The sequence below is a fragment of the Penaeus monodon genome, chromosome 32 (assembly GCF_015228065.2).
Source record: "Penaeus monodon isolate SGIC_2016 chromosome 32, NSTDA_Pmon_1, whole genome shotgun sequence".
In the NCBI taxonomy this organism is placed as follows: domain Eukaryota; kingdom Metazoa; phylum Arthropoda; class Malacostraca; order Decapoda; family Penaeidae; genus Penaeus; species Penaeus monodon.
The window spans coordinates 14,496,129-14,496,926 of NC_051417.1; the positions used below are offsets into that span (position 1 = coordinate 14,496,129).

General features: G+C 35.8%; 1 protein-coding gene across 1 annotated transcript in view; it reads right to left on the bottom strand.

Annotated features, from left to right (window-relative positions):
- Positions 1-385: 385 nt before the first annotated feature.
- The window catches only part of LOC119593559 (S-formylglutathione hydrolase-like), a 4,454-nt gene continuing 4,041 nt past the window's right edge, over positions 386-798 (bottom strand). The window contains exon 5 of the mRNA XM_037942517.1: positions 386-568. Within this exon, the coding sequence (XP_037798445.1) occupies positions 386-568 (183 nt within the window). The remainder of the gene's footprint in view (positions 569-798) is intronic.

Sequence of the window (798 nt, forward strand, 5' to 3'; positions counted from 1 at the left end):
ACTGGCAACATTCGGTTAAACTTTAAAAACAACTACAGATTACGGGGTAGGAGGGATAATGAACAACCCAGCTTTTCTAGTTCAGTCAGTGCAATGATCTTGCAACAAACAGTGCTATTTTCTATATAATATATAGAAATAGTATCAAATATCCATCAGTATATATCATGTCTTCAAAATATATAGCACACTTTCCTTTCACACTGCAGTCTTTTCTATGAGAATGGAAGTCGCAAAGTTAAAAGTGACAATGTCCCTTTACCACTGAAGGTTGAACAGAATAATACTAGTAACAGGAAAGGACACAGATTTATTGTGAAATATTCATCCAAATGTAATTGGTAGTAATTGATACCAATTTTAGTAAAGTTGGCTTACTAGCTTCTTATGCCTTAAGGAATTTTGCATGATGGTCAAAATGATCAGCCATAAAGGTTGCCATGAAGTAGTAGGAGTGATCATATCCTTCTTGCATTCTCATGATGATGGGTACTCCACCCTCAGCACAGGCACTGACCAGGTTATCTGGCAGAAGCTGTCCTTGTGTTAAGAAATTATCTGCCTTTCCCTGTAAACAGAAATTTTGTATAAGAAATTTTTAAGTATATACACTTCATGATAGGTGAAACTCACTTACATTTAGAAGTTGGTACTATTTTATATTATTAACCCTGCAATGATAAAAATCTTTCAGTAAAGTCGGACAAGGTTGGGCATTCTTAAGTGTCCCTAACCTTGAGACTGTGCAACTGTCCAGCTCACAGTGGTAAATGCAAGACGTTATCCAGTCTTAAACTT